At 34.6% G+C, this 12,710-nt stretch overlaps 1 protein-coding gene across 3 annotated transcripts in view; it reads right to left on the bottom strand.

Annotated features, from left to right (window-relative positions):
- Window positions 1-12,710, bottom strand: part of LOC136036368 (chitooligosaccharidolytic beta-N-acetylglucosaminidase-like) — a 579,146-nt gene that overhangs the window by 62,658 nt on the left and 503,778 nt on the right. Inside the window, exon 1 of one of the 3 annotated variants that reach the window (XM_065718536.1) lies at window positions 9,979-10,125. The exons of the other annotated variants lie outside the window; for them this stretch is intronic. Within the exon in view, the coding sequence (XP_065574608.1) occupies window positions 9,979-10,094 (116 nt within the window). The 5' untranslated portion in view covers window positions 10,095-10,125. Of the gene's footprint in view, window positions 1-9,978; window positions 10,126-12,710 lie in introns of those variants that run through there. 3 annotated transcript variants of the gene reach the window in all.

Below are 12,710 nucleotides of genomic sequence, written 5' to 3' on the forward strand. Positions count from 1 at the left end.
GTTTTTTTCGCCTATTCTTGAGCAAAATTTCTTTAACATTCAACTAACTTTCGCACAAGGGTGTAGGATGATTTTGCTTTACGTAGGAGTGTACTTCTTTTCAGGAGAAACGGGCTCAAGTGAGGGGTCTTAACATACTTAGAATAACTTGAAATACTAGACTATTTAAATTATTATTTTCGAAACTTGGGGCGTGAGGGGAGTAAGAGCAAGCTCATGGAGGTATGGCAGCAAGTTTTAGTTTCTTCCATGACATTATTCAAGAGCCCAAGACATACTTCGATTCATAATAAAAGCTCAAATAGGTATAAAATTCTGTAATAGTCAGTGATAAATTTAAAAAAATACTAGATATTTCGGTCACATGTCCAATGACCCTCATCAGTAGCAATATTGAAATATATTGTTTAATACTGTTTAATGACATTAAACAGTAAACTGTTAAATAACATTTAACTGTTTAATAAACATATTGTTTAAAAACATTATTCTTTCTAAAGCAAAAACGGAAGCGAGCCTCTTTGACCTTCCTGGATCCTGCTGGTTAGCATGAATTGAAGTAACACTTGGACAGAGGTTAATCGCGTCGGGTGAATTGAACTTTACTCCATCTGGCTTTAACATATTATCGTAAATAGAGTTCAAACCAAAATTCACCAGTGTCTCTATTTAAAGCAATATTCTTAAATGGAATTTTCTTAATTTCAATAGTTTGGCGAAATTTTTGCTTTGAACCCCGGTCCCTAGAAATCAAAAAGGCATTATCTAACAAAATAAAATGGTTTGGAAAGTCAAAAATGTGTTCCAAAAGGCTTGAAGTGAAATCCTCAGGTTTATAATTTTGCTTTAAAGGAAATGAAATAGAGTCTTGATGCTCTAGTAATATCATTCCCAAACTCTGGTTAGCCCGTCCCAGATATGAGCTTCACAAGTAGATGGGATCTGATAGACCCCACTTTGCTGCCCAATGAAGTTAGATCCTTCCCAGAATTTAGTAAACTGCCCGAAGTATTACTATTCTTTAAAGCTGCGTTTAAACCACTAATCTGTAAAATTCTTTTAAGTATTTCACTTAGGCCAGGTATACATGATAAGGAACAAATAATATCCTTCTCCTGAGTTGTCTCCAAGACTTCTTTAGAAATCTCAAGAAACTTCATTCTTCTTTGTGAAAAAGTCTGGTTAATCAACCACTCTAGAGACATGTTACTTATTAGTATTTTTCTTAGAAAAAACAACTCCTCCTTAAAAAAAACTTTAGCAAACACTGCAAACTTTGAGCAAACACTAAAGATACGGTCAGTTAAAGAAATGACCAAACCATTTTTTACTTTGGGAGCGTGACCGAAGTTACACGACAGAATATAAGGATTCCATGAGAAAAAAACCTCTTGAAAGATATCAAAGAAAACAAACCACTTGAAAAAGAATTAAATATTGAAGAAAAAACGCCTCGGGGAAAAACGCATTGAAAGAAAAACTAAATCCTAAAGAAAAGATCTCAAGTATAATGTAACATACTATATGTACAGTCATTATGTAACATCCAAACTGTGCCCCACCATTGCGTAAAACTCACATGTGTGCCGTCTTTCCCCTATGATATTATTTCCCTATAGGTAAACACTCCCTATTATGTAGCCTTCCCTGCTTGACTAGCGCACCATGAGATCGTGCAAGATTAATAAACAGGTGAACTACACCATTACACATGCAGTATAGTAATTTCATAAAACCCAGGTGTGCGTAATAACGTCTTGAGGGGATAATAGCTCAAATAGTATACCCTCTGTCCGTCTGGTGGAATCCATAATGCCGTCACTACTTTCTACATCAATATTGGTGTACATTGATACAATATTGAAGCTTGAAAACAAAGAACTTGAAGAAATTTCCACTTCTTTTAGTTTTTAACCAAATTAGAAGAAATCTTAATATAAGAAATTTGTGTACACAAAAGTGGCTTACACATTGACACTAACCACTCGCTCAAAGCACTTGTCGGTGACCTTGTGCTTGACACAATTGGTCATAATGGTAGGTTTGGCTTGTGAATTTTGGGAAGTCCATGTAATTAAGGGCACAAGGAACTGTGTGGCTATGTGGCAACTTTATTTGTAATAAAGTTGAGGTATAATTTTTCCTTCGTCCTTCAAGCACCTTGATTCGTTCTTAAACTTATTTGTATAAGAGTCTGTCCGATTACACAAAAGCTTTTTGTAGGTTTTTTCATTATTTAGCAAAATTATTACTTTTGAAACATCGTTCTCAATATACATCACAACTAAAGTGTTACCCTTACCTTCTTTTGTAATAGTAGTTGAACCATCCTTTTTTTATGTTTTTTAGAATCCTTGTGTCTTCGATTGACGTACTAGGAAATTCCGGTTTCAATACACAATTTGAAAGGGTGTTCACAGTAAAAGCTCCTACTAAACTAACATCTTTTATTTGGCTTGCTTTTTTTATGTTAAAATGTTTCTATTGGAAAGATAACATCTTCCATGGGGACTTAATCAGATTCAAAATGTTGGACCTTTTTCTATCACTGACTGTTCTTGTATCGTTATAGTTCTTTGACGAAAAATTAACCACACTTGGCATTGACGAAGATGTTACTGCATCAGGTGTCGATAATTTTGAAAACTTTCGAAGTAATCTTTCTCTGGAAAGGTGTAAGTCATGATTAGAGTGATTTTTTGCTCTTTGTTGAATAAAACAAGTCATTTACACTAACCTTTTTTGAAATAAGATTTCCAGGGAAAGTTTATCTCTCACTATTAAAGCTCTTTTTCGACTTTTATCCTTAATAATGTGATATAAAGTCTTGAAATATAAACTTCGTTCATGCTTTTCTTCCTTGAAAGTGCCTAAATGTAGATTGAAGTTTAGCGGAGGTGCAAATTCTCATTTTCTTGCATTTCGTTGGTTGATAACATTTGTATTTTTTTTTTTTTGGGGGGGGGGGGTGTTTATATATTTATAAACGTCTTTGGTCAAGTTATCCCTATAAATATTATGCAGATAATTTCGAAGACCACACTGTCTTTCCATGACGACAAAGATAAGTTCAAACTGGGCTAAAATACTTTTAATAGACATCCATATATTTCACAAGAAATACTAGATATTTTGGTTACATACGCAGTGACTGTCACCAGTAGTGATAATGAACTAAAATAATTGAAAATATTAATTTATATAGAAAATAACAACATATTGTTTAATAATTTTATTCTTTCCAAAGCAAAAACGGAAGCGAGTCTTTTTAACATTCCTGTTTTGAACTCTTTTCAAGATGATTTGTTAACGTCAAATAAAGTTCAATCCACCCAATGTGATTAACCTCAGTCCAAGTTAGTTCAATTCATGCTTACGAACCGGATTCTTATATTTACCCAAGTGATCTGATATTGCGATTTTCCGATTTTCGTTCGTTGCTTAATTACATTGCTAAAATCTAAGACGTTACTGACATTACCCAAGTGCTTCATTCAAGTTTTTTTGCCTAATCGCGGAAAAAAAAATACTTCGTTGATATTTTGATCAGTTGTCAGTTGTCCTGATCAGTTCTCCTGAGACAACTGATCAGAGCTGATTGAAAAAAAGGGATAGGATTAGAAGAGAGGTTCGAGTCCTCAGATTTTCTAACATGTTATTTTTCTATCAGGAACACATATATAAGGAACAAGCTTACAGACCTAAAAATTAACTAGAGGTTGATAAACCAAACAAAACTAATTACTTTAAGTCATTGACTGAAATAACCAGAAATTTTCTATCCAAAAATATGTCTTGTTGCTCAAAACACTTTTCAGTTTCAGCAAAACAATATATATATTTTTATTTTTACAACAAGTTATAAGACTTAAAGCTTGCCATGTAAACAAAAAACCAGGGTTGCCACTAGAGTCACTTCAATAAGTGCTACAATTGCCCAAATTTGCGTGCTACACAGCGATTTTCGGTGCTACAGGCAAAAAATTGATTGTAGTAGTACTAAAATGGTAATAAAATAGTAATTTTGTGCTAAAAGTGGCAACCCTGAGCACGTGCTACACTTTATGGAACAGTGCTAAAATTACACTTTCATGCTACAGGTGGCAGCTCTGCAACAAACACACATTTATCCTTCACTCTCCAATTTTTCAATAAATTCGCAAGCAAAATATTTATGCCTAAGATTAATATAAATTATGCACCATATGCATACCTTTGAGGGTGCATCTTTGCATAGTTATTCCTTTGAGTGTGCATCTGATGAAGCACCCTCAAAGGAATATCTTTCAGTACATAAAAAAGGCCTAATTTTGGGCAAATATGTTCCACAGAGGAAAGAAAGCCCTATGGTGGCGCAGCGGGTTTGACCCCAACTTGATACGAAGTCTGGAGTTCAAACTAAGCTGTGGCAAAACACAGCGGGAACAAACAATACATTACAACACTACCAGAGGAAAGAAATAACACCTAAACGCAATTGTAATCATTATTTAAACTAAAAACCCAACGTATTTATTTGCTTTTGAATAGGGGACTGAAATCTCTAAAATTGAAATTTTATCAAGCAGAAACTTAGGGGATAATTTTTACCAAGACTATCAACCCTTTAAGGGGATTTTCTCTATTGCGTTTTCTTTATTATTCTAGAGACCCAATCAATATTGAAGAAGAAGTCCCTTTTTATATCCCTCCACAGCATACAAGTATGAATTTATGCGAAAACCTCCATACTACACTTCTCTTATAATTGTTGGTAAAATGTATGCATTTGCCCCGACAAAGTGTGACAAAGCTCAAAACCAGGGGCCCCAATTGGGGGCGGAGGGGCAAAAAACCTTTCCCCTCTTGAATTTTGCAAGATACCTTTTACCTCTATTTTAGTTTAAATAAATATCCACTACCCGACATTTTGGATTTTTTTTCTGATCATTAGTTTAAAAAGGTTATTTCAACTGGCGGATCCAAGAGGGGCCGGGGGGACCTTGCACTCCCTCTAAGACTTTTCTGGCTCCCTCATTCCTTGTTTTATCTGTTTTCACTCTTTTTTAAAAATAAATTTGTCAATATGGTAAATTACTTGCACCCTTGTCCCCCCCCAAGATTTTCCTTATTGTCACCCTTGTCAAATTGCCCTCCGAGCAATTGCTCCATATCCACCCCTGTTTCCCTCCACCCTACGCTTTCATAAGTTGGCATCCCTTATGAAACCTCAATACAAGCAGAAAACGGACTTTTAGGCACTTAAAATAGAAAAAAGAACTATCACTGTTAATTACACTGTGTAAGCTACTTAATTTTTTTAATTTCTTTAAGGAAATGTAGTTGCATGTCACTTTCATAATTACGGTGCCAAAAAACGTTCTTAGGAAGAAGTGAAAGTGACTACTGAAGACAATCAATCAGAGTAATATTACTTGAACTTTAAGATTTATTTAATAAGATATTTTTAACACATAGCTGAAGTAGTCCATTAATGCACTTACACTTGTATTTGCGATAAATTAATTAAAAAAAACAAACAAAGTTTCTTCCAGAGAAGTAAAGAGCGAAATTAGAACTTAAAACGAACAAAATTATTAATTCACAACCTATTTAATATTCATCAATAAAACAAGAGCAAATAAATGATAGTTCCCTATGTCTGTAGGATTATAGAAAACTAGCAATTTATTGAAAAAACAAAAGCCAAGTATAAAAAATAAGAAAATTGATTTTAGGAGTCAAGAGTAAGCACGTAGCCTCACAACAGCAAACTAATCTATAACACTTTCCATTGTCCTACAGGAGCTGTGACATCAGTAACTTCCAGTTTACAAATAAAATAATCTTTAAAATTTAGGCATAAAAATAATAAGTTTAAATTCATTATACAGCATACAAAATAATGAATTGATTTATCAGGTAACACTTTGGTCTCATCTAGTATCATCCGAAATGAAGAAAATATCAACCGTAATATGAACTCTGGAAATCCAGTCTTTTTCGGATCCTAAACCACAGTCAAACATTGATCTGAGCTCACTGTAAACATTGTGAACTGAGTTTGTGTTTTCAGTAAAGCGCTAGTTTTCTATAATCCTACGAACATAGGAACATATCACCAGTTGACTTATTTGCTCTGGTTTTATTAGTTTATATTAAATAGACTATGAGGTAATAAGTTCTGTTCGTTTTAAGTTCCAATTTCGCTCTTTACTTCTCTTGGAATTTTTTTTTTAATTAATCTGCTCTTTTTGGTTAAAATTTAATGTAGAAACAACCCTGCCATGATCTTTTTTATTTATAAGGAATAATTTCCTTATAAAATTCCTAGTTGTCCATTAAAAATTAATGGAACAATTAGAAACAACCACAGTAAGTGTTATTATCCTGATGTATCCTCTGCAAGACGTCACTTGCTCACGTTGACAAGGCACCAATGCCATCATTTCTAGGCGATCTTTGAGTAGAATGATCTTCATCATTCTAGGCGATGGAATAATTCCTGTTCGTTTTAAGTTTTGATGTAGCTCCTTAGTTTCAGTTGAAACCTTTATTTTTATAATTTCTAATCCCCTCCAATCTAGGGGATATAAGATGCCTTAAACCTTATTAAGGAGCTGAACGAAGAAGCCGTAATAGAATTGAAGGAAAAAATAAGTCTAGAGTGACAAAACATGAAAACAGGGTGTCGTTTCTTTTATTAAAAAAAAAAAAAGGAAACAGATTCTTTCTTCGTTTGAAAATTATATTTAGTAGTCCTTAAGTAGCTCCAGGCGAGTTGCTTCTACACAAAAGGTGAACTAAGTGGGCAGCTTTTCATATCCAGACATGTTTGTGGCAAATTTTGCTAGCTCAACACAAATGTGCCTTAGGGTAGAGGAGTTATTTGACCTATCCCTAAATGAAAAAGCCACTTATTAATTAGAAATAAATCAAAATTTCAGAAAAAAGATCATTTCTTGTGTAGGTACGATAAATGGTATTATAAACTACGTTTGTTTTTCATTTCAAAAATTTTAAGTAAGAATTAGATGAATTCTCCTACAGAAGTGTTTGCATTTGTCTTTCCTCCTCTTTGGATGCAAAATCTTACGCAAAGAGAGAATATTAAGGTGGAATTATTAAGTAATTAATTTGAATAAGTAAGTATAACAATAAGTAATAGTTCTTTTAATATACAACTTTGAGTGGTTCCAGACCACATGCCTACGCTTCTTCACCCACTAAGTGGCAACGGGTAGAGATCAGGGGCGGTTTTGCTATGGGGCAGAGGGGGCAACTACCTCTCCCAGCTTTTAGCTTTCCACCAGACCCCAGTTTCCCCCCTCCACCTTAAATTTAGTTTCTCCACAAATGTTGTCAAAACTAAGACAAACCTGCATAATTCAAGAATACAGTGAAACAGGTCAGTTTTCTCTAATACATCTTTACCTTTTTTATTACTATATGGCTCGTCTTTTCAGTTTCTCTGTCATTTTCTTCTGATTTAGGAAAGTTGGCTCTGACTTCGACCCCCCTCCCACACAGGATTTTGACAAAATTAAGCCATTCGTTGGGATATGGATATAGAGATCTACTAAGAATGCCGTCGCAAACCATGACATGACATGTACCTTCCCCTGACATGCTTTAAAAAAATGAGTGCATCACACTTACTTTCAATGAGCATTAGATTTTACTTGAAAAGGTTCTGGCAGCCCACTAGCCCCAGGTTTTCTACTTGAGACATGGCACCAAAAATGCTGTTTTAGCGCCATTTGGAACTTGCTGATGGTTGAATTTATAGGAAGGACGTAGATATGAACAATATCTTTTATATGAGCCATTAAAAAATCTGTCTAACATACCTGCGATACCAATACGTACAATAACAATACAACCATACCGATCAAGTGATATTGATACGTCCGATACCGATACAGTGTATATCATATCATCACCAAACTCCTAGATATTGGACCTGGAAAGAGCGGGGCGCTGAGGAGGAAAAGCCCCTTTCATATACGGAGTAATTTCTGTTCGTTTTAAGTTTTAATGTCGCTGCTTACTTTCATTAAAAAAAAACTTTTATTTTTTTTTATTTAATTTCTGGACGTTTTTTAATTAATGCATATTTTGATCTTGGCTTTCCGCACATAAATAATTAAAACGAAATTTGCATATAAATCTATTTTTGGCTAAATGGCTTTCTCATAGTTTTAGTCGGAAGATTTTGAGAAAAAAGGAGCGAGGGAGGAAGCCTAGTTGCCCTCCAATTGTTTGATTACTTAAAAAGGCAACTAGAACTTTTAATTTTTTAAGAACATTTTCATTAGTAAAAAATATACGTAATTTACGAATTAACCTACGTAACGAACTTCTATGTTCGTATGCTTTTATTGCGTATGTGAGGGGGTTCATCCCTCGTCTATACCTCGCTCTTTACACTAAAGCTTAAATTCTGTCCCAATTCCTTAAGAATGACCCTTGAATCACAAAGGCCGTAGAATAAATACTTGAAATTACTAAAAATACTTTAGCGCAAAGAGCGAGATATTACGAGGAGGTAAACCCCTCATATGCGTAATAATTTCTGCTCGTTTTAAGTTTTAATGCTGCTCCTCACTTTCAGTAGAAAAAACTTTTCATACTTATTTTTTCATTGTTTTGGAAAGATACTCCCACGTGACCCCCCCCCCCCGCTTCAACTCTCCCTCCCAAACCAAAAAAATGCCCCTGAAAACGTCCGTACACTTCCCAGTAACCATTGCTATATGTAAACACAGGTCAAAGTTTGTAACTTGCAACCCCTCCCACGGGGACTGCGGGGGAGTAAGTCGTCCCCAAATACATAGTTATTAGGTTTTTCGACTATGGTGAATAAAATGGCTATCTCAGAATTTTGATCAGGTAACTTTGGGGAAAAATGAGCGTGGGAGGGGGCCTAGGTGCCCTCCAATTTTTGGTCACTTAAAAAGGGCACTAGAAATTTTCATTTCCGTTAGAATGAGCCCTCTCGCGACATTCTAGGACAACTGGGTCGATACGATTACCCCCCGGGGAAAAAAACAAACAAAAAAAACAAATAAACACGCATCCGTGATTTGTCTTCTGGCAAAAACTACGAATTTCCACATTTTTGTAGATAGGAGCTTGACACTTCTACAATACGGTTCTCTGATACTCTGAATCTGATGGTGTGATTTTCGTTAAGATTGTATGACTGTTAGGGGGTATTTTCCCCTATTTTCTAAAATTAGGCAAATTTTCTCAGGCTCGTAACTTTTGATAGGTAAGACTAATCTTGAAAGTTATATATTTAAAATCAGCATTAAAATGCGATTTTTTTTATGTAGCTATCGGTATCAAAATTCCATTTTTTAGAGTTTCGGTTACTATTGAGCCGGGTCGTTCCTTGCTACAGTTCGTTACCACGAACTGTTTAATATAGAATTAGTTCTAAGGGAGAGACGAAGGGAGGGTGGAGGTAGAAATTGATACATAGTCCCCTGAGGCGGAATCCAAGACTTTTTGTTGAGGGAAGAGGTTGCATTTTTCGGGGGGAGGGAAGGTTAAAGTTTATTTCTTGGGGGATGAACGCCAGCTCCTCTCAACACGTCGCGAAATTCACCTACACATGTAACATGCTGGAAACCTGTAGCTCCCAGGATTTGAGCTTGGTTTAAAGCCAATTCTAAATCTTTGTTCAGACTTAGGAGTTATTCCCCTAGAATCTCTCATAACTTGTCCCCCCCAAAAAAAAATTTTGCTCATTGGTACCCTTATCACACTGGCCTCCCTCAATATTTTGCTCTAGATCCGCCCCTGATTGCTTCTGGTTTTACTTTTTTTTTTGAGGGGGCACAAAAAGTATATAAAACGCACAAAAAATTTGTTTAAATACATTTTTTTTAGTTTTTTTATGGGTCGGACAAAAATTTGGAGGGATGGTTCAAATCCAGTACCCGTGATAAGGCCTTCGTTGACAATATCGCAGTAAATAATAGAGCAACTTACGCCTGGATAACCCGTGGCAGGACAATGAATAACAACAAATCAATAAACTGCCCAAGCATATCCTTATTCACAGAAATATCCTTTAGGTTAGATCTGTTTACAAGAAGCAATAGCATAAGACTAATGAATACAGGCGTAGAAATTTGGGCTCCTTACACAAAGGAAGTACATAAGGCTAATATGAAGTCACGATCAATTATGCAAGAATGAATATGCAATAGCAGTCGGCATAATTAAAGTTTTTTCATCACACTGGGAATGAAGGAAGATTTAAGATGATTGTCTAAGAGTTGTTACAGGAGTGTTTCTCAATTGTCGCAGTGGTCTAGCGTTGATCACACACACACATCTAATCGCTACACACACGCACACATCCCTTGTTATTGGAAACTTGCCACTTCCTGATATCCTTGAAATGAAATCGAAAAAATATATAACTTTCAATTACATGTTCACTTATTGTCATTATTAATTACTTTTTTTAAATATGGAAATAAGAATCCAGATTCGCACCCAGAAGCCTTTATCAACGGAAAAGTGAGAAAAAAAAAAACTAGATTTAGCAACAAGTAAAATAATTTAACGTGAAGAGGGAGGCATTTAGGAGCAGGCAACTCTCCTGAGATACGGAATAATTTATTTTCGTTTTAAGCTTTACTTGCTCCTTACTTTCCGTTGAAAAACTCTTATTTTTAAGGTTAGGTTAGGGTTTTTTGTCTGTGTGTATGGTCCTGGTGTTCCAGAATGACTAGAAAAAAGCCCAAACATATTTTTCATACAGCGTGATTCATATTGCATTAACAGGAAGCCGCATGGTGTTCTAGAATAAGCATAAAAGTGGGAATAATGTAACTTAGAAAAACAGCTATTTATAGACAGAATAAAGCTATCCAGGCAGAATTTCCAAATTGCAAAGTTTTAAAACCAATTTTGAGGGGTGGGGATGTACGGGCCAAATGATCCACATTCTTTGCGTATATGCATGAACTCCAAATGTATTAATCCAGCTCATATGTCTAATTTTTGTGAATTTGCCTCTTAATTTCCGTGACACAAATCCAGTAAAATCTATCACTTATTATTAATTGATTAATCATTTAATTAGGTTATTTGATTCCATTAATGGATATTGCTTTAAAAATTAAAATAGATGATCTTAGCAGTAAATCACTGAATAAGCTCAACATTATTGACTCAACTTCCCATTGAGTAAAAAAAAATATCAAAGGATAGAAAAAAAGTTTCGCGTGTTTATTTTAGGGAATAAATATGGATAATATAGGAATTTTGCAGTTTTATATTAAATGTTCATGCTTTTAAAGCAAATTAGAAATGCTGTTCTAAATTGTGTTTACTTCTAGATAAATGTAGATAATATAGGAATTTTGCAGTTTTATATTAAATGTTCATGCTTTTAAAGCAAATTTGAAATGCATTTCTAAATTGTGTTTACTTCTAGAGTTGTTTTCCGCTCAACCAATAAGTTTCCATAAGCTTTTAGTCACACATTTCAGTTAATTAAACATTCTGTTTTCATGGGTCAAAACTAAATTTAGGAAAAGGCCAACAGTCCATAGTCTTTTCTGTATTTGCGAGGAGTCCAAATGGGGTATTAAAAATGACTGTATAACATAACCACAAACCTTACTTTGAAGCAGGTGCACACATCTGATTTTTCAACCAAAGTGGAATGTATTTTACAGGGGTTTAAATTTGTTACTGTTGATGATGATGATAGGGTTCTCTTCCCGCGGTTATGCCTCGGGACCTGCCTTGCAGTTACTCAATTCACCACCTCATTGTTCTCCCTAAGGAATAATTCGCATTGGAATGTTCCTTTATATCTTTTTAGAAAAGCATTTACATTTATTGAAATTATGTAAAAGAATTATTTTATTTTATACTATAAATACGTTTCTGGTAATGTGTAACCCTGGTAACCAAGCAACCTATTATGCCCCCCCCCCCCTAAGAAAAATCCTGGATCCACCCTTGCCTTGCAGTTGGAATATTTGAAAATAATGGCATAGAAAAAAGTTTTGGCATTTAAGATTCTATCCAAGAATTCTTTCTAAAGTGGGGAGGGGGGTATTACTTTCTAGATAAGTATTTTTATCTAGGATAACCATGAATTTATAGGAGTAGGACATGAACAAAAAATATGAAGTAAAGAATTTCGCTTAAACTTAAAACGATCATAAATTATTTTTATAAGATTATGGAAGCTGTCCGACTGCCCGTTGCCTAGACCCCATACAATTTATGTTTAAATTTTAACATATTATGGATGTCGATCATCCTCTAAATAAACCCTACATTAAACTTGTTTTTGTTTTATTTAATATTAGATAGGTACAAAGACCGGAATATAGCGATTATGAAATCTTAGCTAATACAAGGGTGAATTTCATCATAGAGGGATGCTCTACTTTCACACAGAAGATACCGTTTATTCATTTATTGATTTTTAAGTTTCGAAAGAAGAAAGACGGGCGTGTTTGTAATGAGCTGCGCAATGAGCCAAATTATAAATTGGCCTACATCGGGTTATCGGTAATACCTCGACTCTCTGGTATAACAATATTTTCACTTTCGATATATTAAAACACTAAAATTGATATAACATGATACCGATTTTTATTATATATAAACTTATTTCTAAATATATTCATTACTGTCAGAATTTTTTTTACTATCAGGTAAACTACCTAACCTAATTTTTTGGTACTTGT

This window comes from Artemia franciscana, chromosome 15 (assembly GCF_032884065.1).
Source record: "Artemia franciscana chromosome 15, ASM3288406v1, whole genome shotgun sequence".
In the NCBI taxonomy this organism is placed as follows: domain Eukaryota; kingdom Metazoa; phylum Arthropoda; class Branchiopoda; order Anostraca; family Artemiidae; genus Artemia; species Artemia franciscana.